The sequence below is a fragment of the Perca fluviatilis genome, chromosome 3 (genome assembly GCF_010015445.1).
Source record: "Perca fluviatilis chromosome 3, GENO_Pfluv_1.0, whole genome shotgun sequence".
In the NCBI taxonomy this organism is placed as follows: domain Eukaryota; kingdom Metazoa; phylum Chordata; class Actinopteri; order Perciformes; family Percidae; genus Perca; species Perca fluviatilis.
The window spans coordinates 6,640,653-6,660,896 of NC_053114.1; the positions used below are offsets into that span (position 1 = coordinate 6,640,653).

Sequence of the window (20,244 nt, forward strand, 5' to 3'; positions counted from 1 at the left end):
TCGATCCAGTCGCGGACATACAGTTATTAATCAAGTGTTCTTCGGACAAGTGTGTCAGCTGGCACTGGAACAGCGGGATCTTTCCACAAGGGAATCCTAGATGTCAGTGTATTTCCAATGATAGCACAGTCCATGTGGTGCTATTAAGGCACCATGAAGTCCCGGTCCACACAGCATTCAATGTAACACACTGGGCCTTATTGACGTCGTCCAATGGCAGCCATTTGGAAATTTTTTCACTCTTGGGGTGAGAAACTCAAGCTACAACATCAGATCCAGCATTAATAATCCTACTGTATATACACCATAAGAAACAGAGGAAGTTTGACAAAAAATTTGGCATTTCACAGATTCCTCACTAAAACTCTAACAAATCTATCCCCCAAGATAGGTTTTTCTATAAAGGCTTTAATAGGCCTTGAAGAACTAGGTTCTATGATGTGTCGTCAAACACATTGCAAAAGTGTTCCATGTACCGGTTCCATTTGGCCACATTCGAAGGTCGGGTGAAAAGCCTGTCTTTAAGTCTTGACACAGTGAATCATACAAAATAAGATATCTACACACATTTTTGGACAGTTTCTCCTCAAAGGCATTCATGGTGTTAGGTTTCATTCTTGAAAACTGACAAAAATTCAACATTTATTTAAAGTAAGGTTTCCAACAATGAATGAATTTATATTAAAGCGTAACTTTCACCAAAATGCAACCTTGGGTCTTTTTAGTGAATGTACACAAGTCAAACTTTCGTTTCAAAGCATAATTAGGACGGAAATGCCACTTTTAAGATTTATCGTATTCTCGTTTTTGGTCAAATGGCCTTCTGAATGGGAGTGCTAGGGGCACTACTATGATAGCATCAAAATAACTATTTTTAAAACACTAAGAAGGCTCGACACAACATGAAACTTTGCTCGAAGTATCACCAGGGGCTCTACACCTTAACGAAAACATTGAGAACATTGTTTGTGTACACAGAGTTTACTAAAAAGAAAGGTTTTTAACAATTCACTTTAGCTGTTGATTTTTCCGGTCGCCGTCCGTCTAGCCAGTCAAAAATAGTCGATCTCCGAATGCAACGTAACAGGGAGGAGAGTAAAGATGGAAAGCTCCTAAAGCTTCGTTCCATATAAATGCACGGATTATTTGTTGTTTTGTCGTTAATTAATATTGACCTTATTGACATTTCCTCCTATGGAGTCCGTTCATTCGCATTCGGAGATCGACACGTTTTGACTGACAAGATGGCAGATAGCGTAAACAACAACTGCTAAAGTGAGTTGTTCAAAACCTTTCTTTTTAGTAAAACACTGTGTACACAAACAATGTTCTCAATGCTTTTGTTAAGGTGTAGAGCCCCTGGTGATACTTCGAGCAACGTTTCATGTTGCGTTGAGCCTTCTTAGTGTTGATTTTGATGTGATCATAGTAGTGCCCCTAGCTCTCCCATTCAAAAGGCCATTTGACCGAAAACGAGAATACGGTCAATCTTAAAAGTGGCGCTTCCATCCTAATTATGCTTTTAAATGAAAGTTTGACTCGGGTACATTCACATCACTAGGTTGCATTTTGGCGAGAGTTACATTTTAAGCATTTCTTTTAAGGAAATTCCTAATTTCCCTATAATTAGGACCAAATTACCCACGTCTCTCTCTCCCTAAAAGGAATTTATGGACTCATAAAATAAAACGTTATCAGTTTGAAAAAAAATAAGCTATATACCACAGTGACATCCGTTTTCATGACTTCCTCAAATCAGAGAAATATATATGAAAAAATATGTATCACATAAGGGGGAGCTGCCAAGCTGGGTAAATTTTTAACAATAATACATATGGATCCCAGGGCTAGTTTTGACACTAATGAGGTTTAAAATACATATTCATATGCATATGACGGACTACAGCCAAATTGAGTTGGGTGTTAGGCAGGCTGTTGGAATGGAAAGTAATGCACTCTAATTCATATGTATTCCACGTATTTAATGTATGCACAAAGTAATTTTGGTTCCTCCTAATTTTGGTTCCAGAGATTTACTATTTAAATCATAATTTCAATAAAAACTGTAGTATAAATTCAGTAAATAAATAAATAAAATCCCTACAAATTGCTCTTCAAGGCTTTTCACCCACCCTTCGAGAGTGTCCATTCGGAACAGGTGGAAACACTTTGACTTGGTTGGACAACACATAATACATCCTAGGTGGTTTAAAGCATACTGAGAGCCATATATGCCAATCTGCCAGAGTTTCTTATCCTGAGTGTGGAAAAATGTCAAATATACCCCGTTTACTGTGGAATTGTAGGAGCTGCAGTCATGTAAGGAAGACCAATCTCCTTGCAGTCTTTCGCTGTATTTAGTTGTCACTTCCTGCTTTCTGCTTTCAGCATGGTCTTTTGGCCAGTGTTAGGCTACAACATCCCCTGTGAGGTGTAACGTTGGGCTGTAAAACTAATATAAGGAGAGACAGTGTGTTTCAGTATGTGTGTGTGCCTGCATGCATGTGGGCATGCGTGTGTTTGTGTCTTTTTCCAAGTCCACATCTTCTTCTGTGTTTGTGTGTGTCACTGTCCAGGGTAGGTGGGGTAGTGTGTCGGGGAGTGTGTGGGTATGTGCGGCTGGGACTGTGCATGTGTGTTTGCCAGGGGCAGCGTGGCATGGCGGTCTGGAGGCAGGCGGGTGGACAGCAGGTCGTCTTCTGCAGCATCACCTACAGACAAGAGCAGGAACACAGCGGTTACTGTAGCACAAACAACATACAACGTGGTCATTAGAAGTGGTGCTAGGTGTGTTTTTTTCACTTTGGACAGCACCAGGCTAGCTGATTCCCCTTGCTTCCACTCTTTATGCTAAGCTGGGCCCGACTCCAGCACTGTACTTCTTGGGAAACTTCTGCATTTTTCAACCTGGACCCGATTTTCCCATGTTTTGTGCCCAAGTGACTAAAGGGCACAACAAGTTTTGAAATTGATCCAGACTGCCCCCCTCCCAACCAAATCCATTGGGTGTATTGTAATTGTAAAGATTTACAAAGAATATGTTTACGGCACTTCCTCTCTAAGTAGGACATTTTGGTAGCCTGGAAATCCAGACCCAAATCCGAAAGATTAGTGCTATGAGTAATGAAAGTGGCCCAACTCGAGGGGCGGCACCAAGCATGCATTTGAAAATATCACTGCACGCAATTGGATTGAACACTACGACCAATATTTACTGACTGATTCCGGACGTTGCAGCGCTGTCATTATCTGTTTAGCTCGCCTCTGGCCCGCCTATATCAGATACTCCGATGTGATTGGTGCAGCTCGGCTCAAAGAGCATGGGTAATGAGCATCATTACTCATTGCCAGAGTGACTCGCTGGGCAAATTCAAATTGTACTCTGGATTTCCAGGGTAACATTTTGGGACTGATTGGTGGGATTGTTGTGGACGAAGTACACATGGCGATACACTGGTAATGGCAAATGAGGTTTAACCATGTATCCAGCTAATTTAAATAGCTCACGTTACTGTGTTGTGTGAACTGTTAACTTCATTTAATATTGTTTGTGGCGTTGTTTTGTTTTGCAGGGAGCAAATGTTCCACCAAAACAAGTTCCTTCCCGAGACCAAAGTTTGCCCTTAACACTCTGGTGTGTATAACTTCTCCTTCAGCCATGTTGGTGCCAGCTGGTTTGTTTGGAGCCAGGAAATCCAGAACAGGAACAATACAAATGGCATGTTTTTGCACTATACATATAGAGTTGTATAAAATATAATGCCATAAGAAAAAGAGTAGATAGAAAATGCCCAAAAGGCCTGTGTGGGGCTTTCCAGTACCAGGATCCATGCCGGTCTGGTTTCCAGTGATGTGGTGCCAGTAGACAGATCGGGGCAGGATGGCGGTTGGGGTGCAGGGGTAGGAGCCAGGCTCTGAACCCACAGACATCAACTGGGAGTCATAAACATAAACACAACATCAGGAATTTAACAAAAGAGCGCTGTAGATTTCAATTCAAGTACCACAATTGACAATGTCTACAGAGATTTTAGTGAATTTCTACGACTGAACTACTGCATTATCACAGGAAACTTCAAGGGGAACACCACCTAAATTAAGAATTGAAAATTTAAATTGAAAATTGAATACCTACCCAACAAATGAACATCCGTATAGTCGGATCAAGCCCTAATTCTTACCAGTAAATATATGTTTTCAAAAATTTCAGACACAGTATACTGTATGAAGTGTTTGACGCTCAAAAGGGTTTGGGGGAGGACCCGCAATGTTGAAACTAAACCTACGCCCTTGGATGTAAGCCAGGCTCTCACCCTGCTGTTTTTCTCCATCTCCAGCAGGACCTTCTTGTGCTGCTCGGCGATAGCCAGCGTGGAGGAGTGAACCCTCTGGTAGATCTGCTCTCCCTCTCTGGTCTGGAAGGTGTAGAGGCCTTCACCGCTGTCACACATCCTGCACATAACAGCAACTCAGTGTACAAAACAGCACGGGCTGGCATAATGGCCAGGACAGTATAATGGAGAATGTTACAGTACTTACATACATACTTTAATGAGCTCGTACTCCTACTACACCTAATAGAAATTAATCAACGTGGGATTTCAGGTAGTGAATCGGTGTCCTCTGATCTAAATGCTGTTTCATTCTGACAACAACAGTTTTAAAGCCGTTCCACCCTGTGTCCCAACCAAAATTCCGATACAAATAGTATTTAGTTCACTTGACTGGAGTTCCATTTGGTCCAGACCAGAGAAAAAACATGATACATTGTATCCTTCTGGCCTAGTCCACTCATACATTGGTATTTTTGAAAACATACCTGTTTTTCCCTAGCTCATTCTCAAGAAAAATCCTGTCCACACAAACACTATTTAAAGAAGAGAAATCTCCGTCCAAATGAGAACGTGAAAACACAACTGAAACGCTGTGAAGAGCATGCCAAACCAACAGGTGGCAATATAACCCTAAAGCCATGTTGGCCAATCAGAAGCCTGAAAACAAGCTGTTACCGGAAGGTTACCTGGCTCTGTATCATTCTGACACCTCTGTTACTAAATATAGTGGAAGAGTAAGTAACTGTACATGTATGCGAAACCATGTGAAACGTCCTGTTAGCAGTTCAAGCCATCACTATTTCATATTTCGTCGCATTCACCAATTCACGAAATGTCGCCCTTATTTGTGACGCCTCACAAGGGAGATAATGATGCACATGTGACATTACAAGGCAAAAACTCAACACTGAAAACAGAGTTTCTGAACGTCATAACCCTGGAAGGAGTTGTCCAAAAGATCTGTTTTCAGTGACCTAAAACACATTGTGTGTGAACCAAAGGCCAAAAAGCAGAGAAGAAGCTAAGTTTTTAAAAAAATCCCCTATGTACATTATGTGTGGACTAGGCCTTAGCTGTAATCATAGTTAAAGCTTTAGTGCGCAGCTTTTTTATATTATTGAACGTCCGTTACATTCAAGCCATTGCCAAATGAGTTGCTACAAATCTGATTAAGCCGATGAGCTCCACAAAACTCTCTGTACTTGCTGTATTTCTCAGCATGGCTATGTTTACTAATTGGTGTCGTCCGGCGACTTTCCCGCGCAGAATCTCGAGTGAAGATTATTACCTCTTCTGAAGAGTCCATCATGTTTTTTTAATCCTCCGTGTCCTCCTTGGAGCGGAGGGGAGGGGAGGGGGGTGCTATCACGGAAGGCTTGTATCATGTGGATGCTCCGACAGTGTTGTTGTTGTCGTCATTACTTTGAAAACCTCATGGGGGCGACAGAAACTACGCACTGTAGCTTTAACATAAAGTCAGTCACAAGTGGACTGACAGATATCTTATTAATCGGACAGTTTTGGTGATGTCATCATTTGGTTTTTGTCATCCTGCATCGTCACCGCTTCTTGAACCCACACGGGGAAATGAAATCAACTGATTGATTGACAGCAGGTCATGCAGCACTTTACTGAACCTGATGTGTGTATTTACGTCGTCTGTTGTCACAAAGAGCTCAGAAATACCTGTTTATGAGCACAGTTAGTCAGGAATTGGGAGAACATAATCAGATAATCATTGACCAAACAAGCAGACTGAGACCACCGGAGAAGAGGCGATACATCATAAAGTATAAAGGAGTTAAACACAGGAGTGTTAAACTCCTACTTGGTGTATTTTAACAATTAAAATATGAGTCAAATGTAGAGAGGACATAGTAACTATACTTGATATAATAATTAAGCATTTTATAACCATAGTGCTTTTTTCAACACTAAAAGACACTTTCACATGCTACAAATACACTCACACTTACTGTATTACTTATTACATTACACAATTATTATCTTCTTTTTGTCCTATTTTTACATGTGTGTCATTATTCATAAAATGAGCTCAACTAATAATAATCATATCAATAATCACTGAGAGCTCTTTGTGACATTAGATGACATAAATACACACGCCAATCAATTTTATTTCCCCATGTGGGAGCATGAGGCGGTGACGATGCAGGATGGCATCACCAAAACTGTCCAGTGATTGAGTTGCCTGTCAGCCATATGATTTATGAGTTAAACTCCTGGCTTGTTTGCAAAGCCCACAATTCATATTCCACTTGATCCAACTCTTTTGCACACAGCCTGTAACATATAAATGACCAAAAAGAACAAGTGCACCTCTGCACACACTCAGTGCCCTTTCACAGATGACCTCACACTTTAGTGGTTGGGATTGGCATTGAGTCCTAAGGCTCTCTGATCATCAATTCCCAAGCCATTATTAGTAAACAAAAATAGTGTGTCCATATTGTGATGCTAGTAATACATGTTAGCAATGTTGTTAGGAAAACGAATGGCTGTAAACTAGCTGTAAATGAATGCATTACAAACGAGACGGTCTTTGGGAATGACGCAGTGCAACATGCCCACAGACAGAGGGCGCTCTTGCCACACACACACACACACACACACACACACACACACACACACACACACACACACACACACACACACACACACGTATCTGCATGCACCTAATCATAGCTCGTCAGGTTTTATCAAAGAGGAAGAGATAAGGAGGTCTGACCCAGCATTGATTCATTGTCTGACCTATTCAATCAATAAGAGAGAGAGAGAGAGAGAGAGAGAGAGAGAGAGAGAGAGAGAGAGAGAGAGAGAGAGAGAGGGAGGTATACTTGGCCTGACCGTAAGATGACTGACAAGTCAGTGAGTTGTAATAAATGTTTGACAGCTTTATCTGAAATACACACTTCTATAACAATGGATGTGTTGTCCTTGTATGTGTGTGGCAACCTATGATGCATGTCAGTATTTCTCAAATGGCAGTACTAATACTTTTGTGTATTGCACAGGGGGTACCTAAGTTTTTTCTACCCAAAATGTTTTGGGCTGTTCAGGGGGTACTTGGCTAAACAAAAAAAGGGGGATTCAAAAGTGGGGTTCACAGCAGGTAGATTATCAAAAAATCCTGCATTAATCCGGAAACATCCCCCCTCCCTCCCTCCCTCAGCCACCCCACTCCTGGACTCACCGGCCGGCTTCGAAGGTGAAGCGGGTGGCGTCCCGTCCGTAGCGCCGCAGGGAGCAGAGAGGCCAGGTGACCAGCTTGGTGCGAGGGTTGTGAATGTCCCACAGGTAAATGTTCTCGTGGGTGATCTGCATCATGCACTCCCCATAGATGTCCAGGTTGGGACAGGGGAGGAGGAACACGTTGAAGCGCTCTGAGGAGGGATGACAGGAACAACGTCAGGAACCCATTGACAGTGCAGTTTGACTTGCTTCAGGGATTTCATCAGCATCGAGAGTTAACAGAGAGCAGACGTCCTGCCCCACAGGTCAGCTCTGTTCTGGGTAGATATGTTCCGATACCGTTCCCAGTATTGGAAAAGCCTCCGATACCGCCTAAAATGCTGGTATCGGTCCGATACCACGTCATTTAGCCCTGAGGAAAATCTACTTTAAAAGTTGTTTATTTATGTTCTTTTTACGTTACGACTGACTGTCAAACTTGGATAATGAAATAAAGTTATATGGCATTCATTGTTTGTGTTTGTTTATGTTTCACAAAAGGTTTAACCCGAGCCAGACCATATAACAATGATAGAAATCATTTCACATCCATACTGGCATCGGATCGGTACTCGGCAGAGGGTGACACGGGAATCAATTGTCGCTCCCATTCCATCCCGAGCCCACGAAAATACTCCTGTCATCAATTGTTTAAAGGTCCCCTATCATGCTCATTTTTAGGTTTATAATTGTATTTTGGGTTTCTATTATAATATCTTTACGTGCTTTATTGTTGAAAAAAACTTTATTTTTTCTCGTATTGTCTGTCTGAATAAACCTGTATTCACCCTCTGTCTGAAACGCTTCGTTTTAGCACCTGTCTCTTAAAGAACCCTCTCCTGAATAATCCCAGTCTGCTCTGATTGGTCAGCGTTTCCATGTCTTCCACATCTGCACTCTCGGCGTCTCTGCACCATCATTGCAGCCGGGGAATGACTGTAAAGGCACTGAAGCAGTGCATTCTGCCTTATATAGTATAGTTGTGACATCACAACCGTACAGTAGTCCTAATGGCTCGTTTAAAGACAGTTTCTGAATACGGGCTGTGTGCATTTCTCTGTGGACTGAGCGTTCTGACACTTTAACAGTACTTAAATAGCACCTCAACTTCCACTGGAAATCTCACTTTTTACAATATGGGATCTTTAAAGCAAGTCAAATTATTATTTCAAAAGAACACATCGTCATTTTGAACAATTTTCATGGAATGTCCGATCACACTGCGGTTCACTGCAAGCTCCATTTGACCAAGCGAGGATGTAGAAAGTCCGATCTCTCCTCTGTTACACATGGTGCTTGCCAGCATTGAGCTTCAGGAGCAGCAATAAGGATGTGATCCCTCACTGACTTCCCACCCCCAACACTATCAGCTGTGTTTGAAGGAGAGCCAATCTGAGCAGGAGGCCCTAAACTAAACCCCAGATCTGCCATGGTGGCAGTAGAACCTTAAACGTCCCGTTGAGATGGAAACTTTTACTGTGCATGTGTGATTTTGTGTATTTGTGTGGGAATGACCTGTGTGTTCACACTGCACTCCAGCAGCCAGGAGATCCGGCTCTCCCATACTGATGTCATTGAGCCGTGTGCCCAGGCACTCAATGGACAGCGTCTTAAACCAGTCCTCCGCCTCTAGCTCTGGAGAGAAAGAGAGAGAGCGAGAGAGAGAGAGAGAGACACAAATACAAACCATTTTAACAAATATTCTTCCCCAAATTCAAAAGTCAGTCTAAAGCTATCGAGACGCTTTCAGACGGGGAAGAACTGAAATGTGTTTTAGGCGAGAATTCAAAACTGCTGCATCTTAGCAGCTAATTATGTCGCCTCCTGCCACAAAACCAAGAGATAATAATAATAATAATAAATTGAATTTATATAGCGCTTTTCATGGACTCAAAGTCGCTTTACAGGGCAGGGTAGATTATAAAAACATAACAAAACAAAACGAGCAAACAAAACAAGTAGAACAAAACAAGATACAGATGAAAAAGGGAGGGGGGCAGGTGGACTATGGGTAGGCTGAGGTGAAGAGATGGGTTTTGGGCGGGACTGGAAGATGGTGAGGGACTCAGAGGTGCGGATCTCTTGGGGAGGGAGTTCCAGAGCCTGGGAGCTGCTCTGGAGAAGGCCTTGTCCCCAAAAACAGCGCAGGTTGGGATTTTGGATGGAGAGGAGACCGGCTGAGGTGGATCTGAGGACCGTGAGGGTTGGTAAGGGGAGAGGAGGTCAGTGAGGTATGAGGGGGCCAGATGGTGGAGGGCTTTATAGGTGAGGACCAGGATTTTGTAGGTGATCCCGGTGGGAAATGGGAAGCCAGTGGAGTCGTTTTAGGACTGGAGTGATGTGGTGCCAGGATTTGGAGCAGGTAATGAGGCGGGCGGCTGAGTTCTGGACCAGTTGGAGTCGGTTGATGTTGGTAGAGCTGATGCCGAGGAGAAGTGAGTTGCAGTAGTCCAGTCGGGAGGAGATGAAGGCGTGAATGAGTCTTTCAGCAGCGGGGGGTGTGAGAGAGGGTCTGATTTTGGCGATGTTGCGGAGGTGAAAGAAGGAGGTTTTAATGACTTGACGGATGTGAGGCTCAAGGGAGAGGGTGGAATCAAAGATAACGCCAAGGTTGCGGGCCTGGGGAGATGGGGAGACAATGGTGCCGTCGATGGTGAGAGTGGGGTTATTGGTTTTGCTGAGTGTGGATTTGGAGCCGATCAGAAGGAATTCTGTTTTGTCGCTGTTGAGTTTGGAGGAAGTTGTGTGCATCCAGGTTTTAATAGCTGACAGACAGGAGTTGATGTGGGTGGGGAGGGAGGATTGGTGGGGGTTTGGTGCTGAGGTAGATCTGGGTGTCGCCAGCATAGCAGTGGAAGTCCAGGTTGAAGTGGCGGAGTATCTGACCAAGAGGGAGGATGTAGATGATGAAGAGGAGGGGGCCAGTACGGAGCCTTGGGGAACACCTTGAGTGACTGTGGCTGTGGCAGAGGTGTGGTTGTGGAGAGAGATGAAATGGGATCTGTTGGAAGTAGGTGGAGCCAGCTGAGTGCGTACCGGCCGATACCGAGGTCTTTGAGTCTGGTGAGCAGGATGTTATGGCTCACAGTATCGGCGGCTGCACTCAGGTCGAGGGAGGATGAGGATGTTGAGGGAACCGGTGTCAGCAAAGGTGAGGAGGTCGTTGAGGACTTTGAGGAGAGCGGTTTCTGTGCTGTGTAGGGGGCGAAACCAGATTGGAGAGGTTCGAATAGGTTATTGGCAAGAAGATGGGTTGTGTAGTGAGGGACGACTATGCGTTCCAGGGTTTTAGACAGAAAGGGGAGGTTGGATATTGGGCGGTAGTTGTTGAGAGAGGAGGGATCCAGAACAGGTTTTTAAGGATTGGGGTGACAGCGGCAGTTTTGAAAGCAGAGGGGACAGTTTCAAAGGGACAGTGAGGAGTTGAAGAGGTTAGTGAGGTAGGGGCATAGGACCGGGAGGCAGGACTTCAGAAGTGGAGTAGGGAGGGGGTCAAGGGAGCAGGTAGTGGGTTTGGAAGAGCTGATGAGTTTGGAGATTTCAGGAGGAGTGACTGGGTTAAACTGGGAGAGGAGGAAGTGTGGAGGAGGGGTCGGGAGGTCTGGAGGGATGGAGAGAGGAGGGTCCAAGGTAGGTGCTGGAGTAGATCCTGGAAGGTCAGATACAGGGGATAGGGATTTGTAAATGAGATTGATTTTGTCAGTGAAAAAGTGGAGGAATGAGTTGCAGAGATCCGGAGTAGAGGTAAGGAGGCTGTTGGTCCGAGGCTTGATGAGGTTGTTCAATGTGGAGAAGAGGGTTCTGGGGTTTTGGCAGGGTCGTGGCGGAGGATGGTGGAGAGGTAGGCAGATTTGGCAGCAATGAGGGCATCTTTGTAGGCGATGAGATGGGATTTATAGGCTTCATGATGGACTGTGAGGGATGATTTCTTTGTCAGACATTCAAGTTGGCGGCCAGTTTGTTTCATTTTCCGGAGTGCAGGTGTGTACCAGGGTGAAGAGGTGTTAAAAGTGACGAGTTTTGTTTTGAGGGGGGCCAGGGTGTTGAGGGAGGTAGACAAGGTGGAGTTGAGGTGGTCTGTGAGGTCATCGGGTGAGGTGAGGGTTGAGTCCAGGTGGAGAGTGGTGGAGAGCAGGTCAGAGAGATGGTGGGGATTGATAGATTTGAGGTTGCGGAAGGTGATTTCTCTGAGGAGGCGGGGGCGTGGGGTTGGAGAAGGGATGGTGAACCGTATCAGTTTGTGATCAGAGAGGGGAAAGAGGCATGGATGGAGGTCGAGCACTGGTTGGTTGGTGGAGCAGACCAGGTCGAGGATGTGACCTTTTCATGGGTGGGGAATGTGACATGTTGGGTGAGAGAGAAGTTATCCAGTAAAAATTTTGAATTCTGATGAGAGCTTGTATGTGGGGGAGTCCATGTGGATGTTTAAGTCACCGAGTAGCAGCAGACGTGGAGAGAGAGATGAGGCTAGTGTGAGGAGTTCAGTAAAATCAGAGAGGAAGGAGGGATTTGGTTTAGGTGCCGGTAAATGAGGATGACTGTCATGGAGGAAAGAGTTTTGAAGGCGGATATTCAAACGATGATACTGAGGGGAGGGTGAGTTCTGTGATCCGGAAGTTCTGATTGAAAATGACGGCGAGGCCACCTCCACGGTGGGAGGGGCGGGGTTTGCAGATGTAGTTGTAGCCAGGGGGGGATGCTTGGTTGAGGGAGAAGAAGTCGTTGGGTTGTTGCCAGGTTTCGGTGAGCAGAAGGAAGTCAAGAGTGTTGTCGAGGATTAGTTCATGGAGGGCAGGGGCTTTATTGTTGAGCGATCGGGTGTTGAGGAGGGCAAAGTTGGCATGGTGAGAGGGTGGTGGGATGGGGGCAGGCTGGAGAGATCTGAGGTTGTCCCGGTTAGCAGTGCGGGTGGTCGTTGGGGGTGGGGGTATTGCAGTTGAGGGGGACAGTGAGCCGATTAGCAAATGATTGGAGAGTATGATTGAGTGTATGTGAAGTGGGGAAAGCACTGTAGTCCGGTCCGGGTTTTCTGTGTAGCCTGATGATGCGTTCAGCCCTATGTGAACCAGTGGGTGAAGCATTCAGATGACGTGGGACAGGTGCAACAGAGCGTGCAGGTGACCAGATGGATGGAATGGATTGTCCGTGGTGGAAGAAAACAAACTTGCGGCGAGAGCTTCTGTGGATGTAACGGCGTCGACGTAGAAGTCCGAGCTGTTTGATGACTGGGATGCAGGATGGAATGGAGTAGTTGACGAATTGGACCAGTTGCAGAGTTGAATATTTGATCATGATGCCGAGCGGAGGGACGGAGAGCTCCGTGATAGTGGTTAGCCGTGGGCTAGGAGCACAGAGGTGGAGGTGGAGATGGATGAATGAGGTGATTGCCAAAATGATCCACAGCATGACCGAAGGAGAGGAATGTCTAGTCTTGGTCGCTGCCGCCATCTGGTGGGGCGGCGGTTGCCTGAGGAGGAGGTCAGCAATCGGGTTAGCCGCCACGCAGTAGGATTTGCCGCCACGTGTTTGGTGAACGGGGGCAGCTAGCTAGCGGCTAACCGACGAGGCAAGAGTCCGGTCAAGGAGCCCCAGGCGGCTTCGGGAACCAGCAGAGAGACTGTCCAGAGGTACAGAGGCTGTCCAGAGGTAGGGGGTACAGCGAACACAAACACAAGAGAATAGCAGACGAATAGCAGATGAATAGCAGACGGAGAAGCGGCGAATAACCAGCGCCAGCGTCCTCTCACGTCGTTTTTTAACGAGAGATGACCACGTTAACACCACACAGGAGTAAACACCCGCTTCTAACAACTAAACACCCACCTAGATCAATAGCTTCCTGTAAAAATGTAAATATGTCAGAGTTATAACAATGTGGTAAGGATTTTGCTGTGCCATTGTACATTTCGTGCCTTTATCACGTCATGTTTAAGTTTGTGTTCATGTTATAGTTTATGTTGTGCCAGTTATTGTTAATTTCCTTTTCATTATATATAATCTGATTTGGCAATATAAGCAATGTCGAGTCATGCCAATAAAGCTCTTTAAAGTGCCCATATTATGCTCATTTTCAGGTTCATAATTGTATTTTGAGCTACAGAGTGAGGCATCGCACTTCTTTCCGATCTTTGTTGGGAGGCACACACGCAGTAGCTAGGTAAGGATCACAGCTAGCTGTTTGTTTCTCCAACTTCAGTCAGTACAAGGCAGGATTAGCCAGGAGACTCTAAACAAGGGCGCACTTCCAACTTTGCGTGGAATACCTGCAGAACAGGCCTGTAAGTAGTTATTTTGTAGATTATGGTGAACTAGTGTGTGTTGTAGCAGTGTTTTGCCATTGAGAACGAGCTAGCATGCTAGCGGTAGCATGCTACGGTTAGCTACCTCGTCTCGGCTACTGACGTAGAAAGCCCTGCAGATTTTGACCAGCTCACCCGGAGACTGAAGGCAGGACACATTCAGAAACCCGTATCTCACTCAAAACAGCATGGATGTTTTTTTTCAAAGTTTTTATGCGTGTGGAAGCACCAGAGACACAAATTAACACCAAAACACCAGAAAAAGGGATTTTTTTCATAATATGGGCAATTTAAAGGCATACTATGCAGTTTCCATTTTTGTCAAAGAGCGACCCCTAGAGTCGCTGTGGAGTACTTGTACTTGTAAATAAAGTTACCTTTGCTGCTTTTTAGCTCTCGCCTATGACTGAAAGCCTGAGTGAGTGGGACTCTTGTCAGTTTCTCGTTTTCTTTTCCTTGACGTTTCCGACCGCGCTTTCGTCGTTTTCTTCGTCGACTCTGCCTTTATTCACATCTGAAATGCGTGCTAGTGTCTTCCATTGAGGCTGCTTCTTATATGTTGTTGATGGATGTGACGTCGTGCCGTAAGGCAAGTCGTGGTTCTCGCGAGATTTTGGCGGGGCGCCACCTCTCAAACCTGCAATGCTGGTTTTGTCAGTGGCGTCCCCCCCTGCTTTGCTATTGGGGATGATTCGCCCTACTACGATTTTGTTTACCATCAAAATGACTTTGAAGCTGTCATATTAAGGTAAAAATCTTGGATAGTGTTAGCCTGACAAGCCAGACCCACATCAAGATGTTGGGTCTGGGAACTCACCACTGACGGAGCTCAATCCGAGGGGCGGGATAAACGGTTGTCTTTCAAATTCCCTCTGCACGCAATAGGATAACGCTACAACCAGGCAGAGCAACGAAGAAGGTAGTGAAGCTAGTTGATAGATTAAACTTTTGCCGTATCCGGTCGGAAAAACTCCCAACACATCTTCCTTTTTTAAGAATGATTTCAGTGCCGTTCTTTGTTCTTTTCTCAAAGAAAAGCTGAACTCCAAGTCTTCCAGAAGACCGCTGTTCACCAGCAGCAGCAGCAGCAGCCATAAGCCCGCCCACCGACTCTATACACGATGTGATTGGCCTGACCAGAGTTTGGTTTTTCCAGCTCGCAAGTCAACGGAGAGTGCCTAGACCCCCCCCGGCTGCAAATTAAATTTGCTGCTGTTAGGGTGCGTCTAGATTTCTAGGCTAGCATAGTGTGCCTTTAAACTGAAATTGAGAGCGTGAGAGAGGGAGAGAAACTTCTTTGACTATTGAGACTTTCATGGCAATAAAGCCCCTTTGAATTGAATTGAGAAGAAAAGAGAGGGAGAGAGAGGGAAAGGGAAAGAGAGAGAGAGAGCGAGAGAAAGACATAGAGAGAGATGACATCTACTAGAAGTGGGAGCTAAGGGTCAAGTCCTGACAATACGGAGCTGTCCCTCTGTTTGTTTGTGTGTGTCCATACGTTACCTGATTCACAGGTGAAGGTGCGCGACGTGTCGTCTGTAAACACAATGGCCACCGCCTGTCGCTTGGTATCTCGGGGCAGCCGTGTGATATTCTTGACGTTGCTAATCTCTGTCACCTAGGTAACGGATTGAAGGTTAAAAATGGTTAACAAAGTGGAAATTGGGGCTGATTATTTCACTTCTCACCGTTTGATTAAAGGGATGACACCTCGGTAAAACCCATCATGTTTAGGCTGAAATGGTGACTTGAAAGGTCGAGAGGATTTTTAGATTAGGGCAGTGACTGACACCTTTCTCCTGAAGATAACCCAAAATATACAGCTTTTTTTTCACATTCATCACCATGTCTTGAGGTGGAAAATGATATTGTGCTAACGTTGAAAATACAAGGGGGGAAAAAAACATGAAAAATAGAACAGTCACTCGACAACTTCCCTTTAACTCCACTGGTGTAAAAGTGGAAGGTCAAGTGAGGGAGAGGTGATGATGATGAAGAGTGAAAGATGAGTGAGTTCTGAGAGAGAGAGAGAGAGAGAGAGAGAGAGAGAGAGAGAGAGAGAGAGAGAGTCTAGTAAAAGAGAAGAAGAAAGGATGTTGATTCTCGCTTAGCTGAGAAGTAAAAGAATCAGACTTTAATGTGGAGGCTGACTGCTTTCATCCCTGTCAGTGTGTGTCTGTCAACTCTTTAGCTTTGGTGTTTTCTCCTGCAGAGTATACTTATCACACACACGCACACACATGCACGCACACCACGCATGCACACACACACACACACCTTAGGAAAGGCTCTGATGTAGGCAGATTTCTCATCAGGGTATTTCTCCAGACGACGAGGTCCTTTGCTAGATGACTTCTTGAAAACCAGCCAGCAACGCCGATAGATCTGTAACACAAACACACACACACACCAACATTATTACAATATTACATATTTTTGTGTTATCTTATGTGACAGAACCAAAACAAGTCCTGTACATTGAGGTTTGTTGGGAGAGAAAGTCACTAATAACTAGTAACAGAAATAAAAAGGCCTACAGTAGACTGTTTTTATGAAAGGAGTACATATTGTATGCTATCATACGTGGACTTGCTGACATGATGCGATGATGTCTGTTACCTCATTAATCCTTCATTTATCGTTGATTCTGTTGTATTTATGTTTATTTGCTAAGCTGAGAACAGCTGTATCACACATATTGTGGTCATTAATATAACAAAAATGTCAAAAGCATTGCATTCAACCCCAAAAAAAATGAATGTTTTGTTGCTCTTTTCAACATTTCAACAAAATTATTACGTCTTTTTCTCAACATCTTTATCGTTCCCCCGCAATGTCTTTGTCCCTGTTGTTGACGTTTTGCCACTTTTTTGACGTCTTAGCCACTTTTTCCAAAGTTTTTGATGCTTACTTCTTCTTTTTTTAGTCCCCCAACGTTTTGTCACCTTGTTCGACATTTTTTATGCTTATTTTTCGACCTCCCATATTTCTGATATAAAAGAAAAACTTGGAAACGGGTCAAATTTGTAGGGCTGTCCTCGACTAAAGAAATTCTTATTTTTTTCGACTAATCGATTAGTTGATTTAATTGACAGAGCTGTGCGCTTAGAGAGGTGGTTAAGACTAGAAAAGCACAATATAAATGTAGTTAATTAACCATCTGTAAAACTGAGTTTCTCCACAATTAATCCTGCAAAAGCACCACTTTAAATCTTGTGCTTACCATAAATGTGCTCATACGTTTCTTGGAAATGAGTAATTAAGCATGAATAAGCATAAAGAATGACTTATCAGCTAAAGAAATCACATTACCCCCTGTTCTTTACACTCTCCTTTGGCTCCCGGTGCATTTTAGAATCAATTTTATGATTTTAATGTTTTGTTTTTTTAAGGCTGTTAATGGCCTGTGTACATGGCTGTGTATTTGGCCGAGATTTTAACCCTTAGTGAGCACAACAGGTCCTTGCGGTCACCGAAGCACCTCATTTTAGAAGTCCCACGGTCACGGTATGAACTGTGGGCTGATCTGCCCCGAGACTTTGGAACAGGTTACCCCTTGAGATTTGCACTATAATACCCCTAGCTCTTTTTAAATCTAACCTCAAAACATATTTATTTAGAATGGCTTTTAATACATAGTAGTGCCGTGACATTTTCCTTGCTTCCTCCTGTTTTATGTAACCTTTTCTGACGTTATGTTTTATTCTTTTCTGATTTTACTGTATGCTTTGTTTAATTCTTCTTCCTTGATGTAAAGCACTTTGGCTACCGGCTGGTTGCTGTCAATGGCTACATCATTAAATATCGAGTGATTGATTTGCTTCACTGGTGATCCCTTACACCTCCTTTCTGCCTTCAGTTCCAAATGAGCCTTCAAAGACCTGAGAACAAGGCTGTGAACTAGTTGTTGAGGCTTTGGGTTTTATGTGAAGATGGAGAGAGCAATGCAGTGAAATGTTGTCCAGTGGAGAAAAAGTGACTCGCAGCTCTTTCTAAAAACTCTGCAGGTCCTCTGGCTGCTGCTCTGTGATGTCTAGAAAACACTACATAGACAACTAACTGAGCTTGGAGGCGTAGAAATGCAGCCTTTTAAAAAAATTTAAAAAAATCAGCACTTGCAATAAGCTAATTCCATGTGACTTTTTGGTTTAATGTATTCATACAGGGTAAATCTGCAAGGCAGGACTTCCCATTATGCTGAACCACCTGTCTTAAAGATGTAAGATAGGCATTAAAAATAAATAGGCTAAATGCATCTTTCAGAAAGGGAAGCTGATGGATATGGATATCTTCAGTTAATGAGATGCGACACTTTCTGATAAATAATTCTGTGTTGCTACTTCTGTGGCTGGAACAGTGACTCATGCAGCACGGAGGGGTGTGAAAGAAGACATATAAATAACACAGCAGTGCTAATGTATCACATGTCATCCTTTCAAATCCCTTCTCCTTCTAATCTCTTCTCAATCTACAGTCTAATATGATTTTGTTTTTGAATCCACATTTAGTTTTTTTTACATTTGAAATATATGGAAGAGGCTTTAGGGCCAATGTGAAACATGTATTTGAGAAGATATTCTGACTTTATTCTCAGGACTCTGACTTTATTCTCAGGACTCTGACTTTATTCTCAGGATTCTGACTTTATTTCTCACAATTCTGACTTTAAACTCAGAACTCAAATACATTTTCATTTTCACATGTGGCTAAACTAGTCTGAGCAAACACTTAAAAATGAAGAAATACCAAAGCCGGTCTACGGAAAGCCGTTCCACTCCCTATTCAGCCCCATTGTACCGAATGTGGTTGCAGTTCCACCAGAGTTCCACTGGGGGTGATCGCGGTCCAGTGCAAAATGAATGGGACTCTATGGAGCTAGACGGCTAAATTTGTCTCTTTCACCCGATTGTCGTTGAGAAACCTCAGATTTGATTGTAGTTCTTGCAAGTTCAACATGGGTTATAGGTCGAAAGTTGAATGAACGAGTACTTATGTCCTTTTGATTTCTTACAGGGGGAGTCGTTGTTGCCCATAACACGCTAGCATTCTGCTAATGAATGCTGAATGCTGAAAGTTTTGATTACGATCGGAGATCCCGCTTGACGGCATCCGAAGCAGAGCCTGAATGTCAGAGTAAATATTTCGGCGTAGTCTTTAAAACATCAGCAAACCTCTTTCTAGCACGTGTATTAACAGGGAGAGCCTAACCTGTCAGCTGTGTTGTCGATGCCTCGAGAGAAAAAGGAAGCGACTCAGAGCTTGCCGTAAAGCAGTATCTCCGGCCGTATATGTGTAGGACGTCATTGACATTTTAAAATGCTTTTTAGAACAAAAAACGACTTTAAAAAAATCTAACATCCAGCAGTGTGTATTTTCTTTGCCTCCCCTTTCGAATGCAGCATTCAAATTACTAGACAAAAAATGATATCCTGAGAAAAGTGGGTTTTGAGGGGTATAGCTCCATAGAGCCCCATTCATTCTGCACTGGCCTGTGAGCGCCCCCTATATGGAACTCTGGTGGATCTGCAACCAGTTCAGAAGCCGGAAGTAACGAGGGAGTGGAACTTCTTCCTATATTAGAAATTCTTTGGAAATACTGGTTTCAGTTGAACTGAAGGGTACATGTAGCCTGGCTCCGCCCTCCTGCGTACTTCCGCTTAATTTCCATTTTCCTTCAGTACTCCGTCTGGGTCAGTATAGTCTTGGGTTTTCTCAGAGCCTGTCTATGGAGAGCCTGTTTACTCCCTATCTCACTCCCTATTAGCCCCATTGTACCAACCCGGAATTTTCCCGAGAGTGGAAGTTCTCCCCTTATTAGACATTGTCTGGTTTTCTCCGGCGTTTATTTGGCGTTCCAATCAGCGAACAGAGGGAGTGGCGGAGAACGATGACGTTGAGGACGTGCGCTAGAAAGATGCAAGCGAAGCCAGTCGATCCGTTGTGGCAGCGCTGCCAAATATCCAGACGTTAAAGCTAGGGTGACCATATTTTGATTTCCAAAAAAGAGGACACTTGGCCCGTCCTCGAGACAAAAATTCAGACAGGCTTAATTAATGGTTAATGAACATGCTTTATTATGCCTCGATGGTGCAAAAATAACTTCTGTAATAAAATAAAATCTGTAACAACCTGTAACAAAATAATATCTCTCTTTTAAAATAAATAAATAATATGAAATAATGTTCTAAATATGACCTCTTCTGTGTTAGAAAATCCAGCTACAACAAAATATGTCTTAATACCTTTTCAATGTAATAAGATAAATAATAAAGACACTAAAACATATGTGCCAGCTTTGCACACGGTGCGCCCCTCCGCCCCACTAGTCCGGTACCTACCGGGACGGCGATGGGACATTT

General features: G+C 44.0%; 1 protein-coding gene across 1 annotated transcript in view; it reads right to left on the reverse strand.

Annotated features, from left to right (window-relative positions):
- Positions 1-1,511: 1,511 nt before the first annotated feature.
- Positions 1,512-20,244, reverse strand: part of dok4 (docking protein 4) — a 51,168-nt gene continuing 32,435 nt past the window's right edge. The window contains exons 2-8 of the mRNA XM_039795937.1: positions 16,163-16,270; positions 15,389-15,503; positions 9,102-9,221; positions 7,549-7,738; positions 4,314-4,452; positions 3,822-3,933; positions 1,512-2,711 (exon numbers count right to left, since the gene is read on the reverse strand). Coding sequence (XP_039651871.1) covers positions 2,566-2,711; positions 3,822-3,933; positions 4,314-4,452; positions 7,549-7,738; positions 9,102-9,221; positions 15,389-15,503; positions 16,163-16,270 — 930 coding nt within the window. The 3' untranslated portion in view covers positions 1,512-2,565. The remainder of the gene's footprint in view (positions 2,712-3,821; positions 3,934-4,313; positions 4,453-7,548; positions 7,739-9,101; positions 9,222-15,388; positions 15,504-16,162; positions 16,271-20,244) is intronic.